This window comes from Cebus imitator, unplaced genomic scaffold, assembly GCF_001604975.1.
Source record: "Cebus imitator isolate Cc_AM_T3 unplaced genomic scaffold, Cebus_imitator-1.0 Scaffold20, whole genome shotgun sequence".
Lineage (NCBI taxonomy): Eukaryota > Metazoa > Chordata > Mammalia > Primates > Cebidae > Cebus > Cebus imitator.
Window position 1 is genome coordinate 8001600 of NW_016107335.1, and position 2091 is coordinate 8003690.

The following is a 2091-nucleotide window of genomic DNA, read 5'->3' on the forward strand; positions in this document are numbered from 1 at the left end:
GGGTGGGATGGGGGAGAGGGAGGAGGGGTGCCAGAGTGGGATGGGAGAGAGGGAGGAGGGGTGCAGGGGTGGGATGGGGAGAAGGAGGAGGGGTGCAGGGGTGGGACAGGGGAGAGCTTGAGCCATGGCTGGGAGTAAGACTGGAGCCTGGGGATCACCCAAGTCCCCTGCATGTCCCTCAACTCTGGTTCTTCCCAGTCCTCTCCTCTTTTTGGAGACAAGAGGCCAATTCAGAGAAGGGTGCAGTTTCCCTCTGGGCCCCCTCTGAGTCCAGACCTCACCCACCCTTTTCCCTGGTGACGATGGGGACGTGGTGGCCGGCCTTACCTGCTGTGCCTGGGCGCTGAGGGTGTCATAGGCGATGCTCCCCACCTCCCAGTTCTTCACTCGAGGGAACCTGGGCCCCTCCGGTGGCTGGGTTAGCGGGGAGCTCGGGGGGCTATTGGGAGCCAGGGATGGGGTCATCAGGAAAGGGGTTTGCTTCCTTTCGCCTCCCCAGATGTCACCCAGAGACCCCTCTCACAGCACCGGCGACCTCATGGCTCACCCACTGCATGCCTTCTGAGGTTCCCCAGGCCTTAGGAGCCAGGCACTGGCTGTGCCACTGCTTATAGGGAGCTCACTGCTGCCACTGAGCTCCTGAGCCCTTGCCTCGAGGCTGGGTCGGCATCCCCCCTGCAGTGCACACCTTAACTCTTCTGGAGATGGGGTGTCCAGCCCCCCACACGTTGCTATGAGCCCTACCTTGAGGGGGACAGAGCCTGGTGCCTGAGTGGAGGGAAGCCCTGCAGGGATTCCTCAGCCCTGATTTCCCTCTGCACTCACACCCCCTCCTGACAGCAGCCCCTAGTGTGAAGGGAAGCCTCGCAGGCCTTATCACTTCCTCCCAGAGCCACCGTCTGCAGGGAGGAAGGGAGGGACTCAGGCCAAGGGTGCGCCTGAGCAGCAGGGCCAGGGCCCTCAGCCTTCCCCACAGAACTGCCTGCAGCCCCAGCCACACTGCCCCTGGCCTTGCACCCCACCAGGCCTCCGGGTCCTTCCTCTCTCCTGGGACCTCTGCCCCAGGGAGGACTCTTCTGGGAACTGCATGGTCCAGTTTTTGGGTGACAGCCACTAGGAGAGGGGGCTGGAGCAAGAGAGAAAGGCCTGGTGGCTCTGTCTTCTCAGCCCCCTCACCCCAAGGGCCTGAGTCTCCTGCCCACCTCTCTCCCTTTTTTGGGAGACCCCACTCTCTCACTCTAGTGTAACCGCTGCCCTCAGCTCTTTTATTCTCCAGCTCAGTGATCATCACTACTGTGGAAGGCTTGCTGTGAGCTAGAAACTTACTACCCCATTGAGTAAGTACTGCCATATCTCCATTTTATATAATTGGAGGCTCAGAGAGGTTAAGTAAGTTGCTCAAAGTCAAACAGTTCTTGGTGGCAGAGCAGCATTGAAACCTTGGCTGGATTCCATAGCTGGCACCCTTGCTCCCAGCTTTCACTTGCGGACTCTGATCCTGGTCTCCTTTCTGAGCCTCCCCGACTGTCCTGTCCTATGCACACCGATAGCCCTTTTGCATTCGTGACCTGGCCCTCCTGGCTGGGCTGTGGGTTCCAGACCTTCCCAGCCCCAGGCTTCAGGCCTCGACATCACGACATCACGCTTGTGCCCACCTGCTCCCAGCTGCCTGGTCCTTACCTGTGTTCTGGCGCTGGCGGGGGAGGGGATGCTGGGGCCCGGCTGGGCTCAGGGGCCGGGGTGGATGGGCTCTGCTTGCCGCACAGCCCAAGGCCCAGCCCCAGCCCCAGGCCGCAGGGTGGCCCAGACTCCTGGGCCACGCTCTTCAAGTTGCCCATGTCGCTGTGCTTCCACTCTGGCGCCCGCTCCAGCAGAGCCCTGGCCTTTTCCTTAGGAAGAGGGAGGGGACCGAGAGGAGGGGGCAGTGGGAGGGGGCTCTCCAGTGCTGGCCCTCGCCCCGCCCCTGTCCCATACACAATGGGACAGGAACAAGGCTGGCTGGGAGGCTCTAAAGCCTCAGCTCCACGCCCTCTGGCCTGGAGGGTGGGGGGCCGGACGCCTGGGTTCCGCTGTGAGGACTGAGGCTGATAA

General features: G+C 62.2%; 1 protein-coding gene across 1 annotated transcript in view; it reads right to left on the reverse strand.

Annotated features, from left to right (window-relative positions):
- Positions 1–1884, reverse strand: part of NOS3 (nitric oxide synthase 3) — a 22008-nt gene extending 20124 nt beyond the window's left edge. Inside the window, exons 1-2 of the mRNA XM_017520478.2 lie at positions 1681–1884; positions 328–439 (exon numbers count right to left, since the gene is read on the reverse strand). Coding sequence (XP_017375967.1) covers positions 328–439; positions 1681–1838 — 270 coding nt within the window. The 5' untranslated portion in view covers positions 1839–1884. The remainder of the gene's footprint in view (positions 1–327; positions 440–1680) is intronic.
- Positions 1885–2091: the final 207 nt, after the last annotated feature.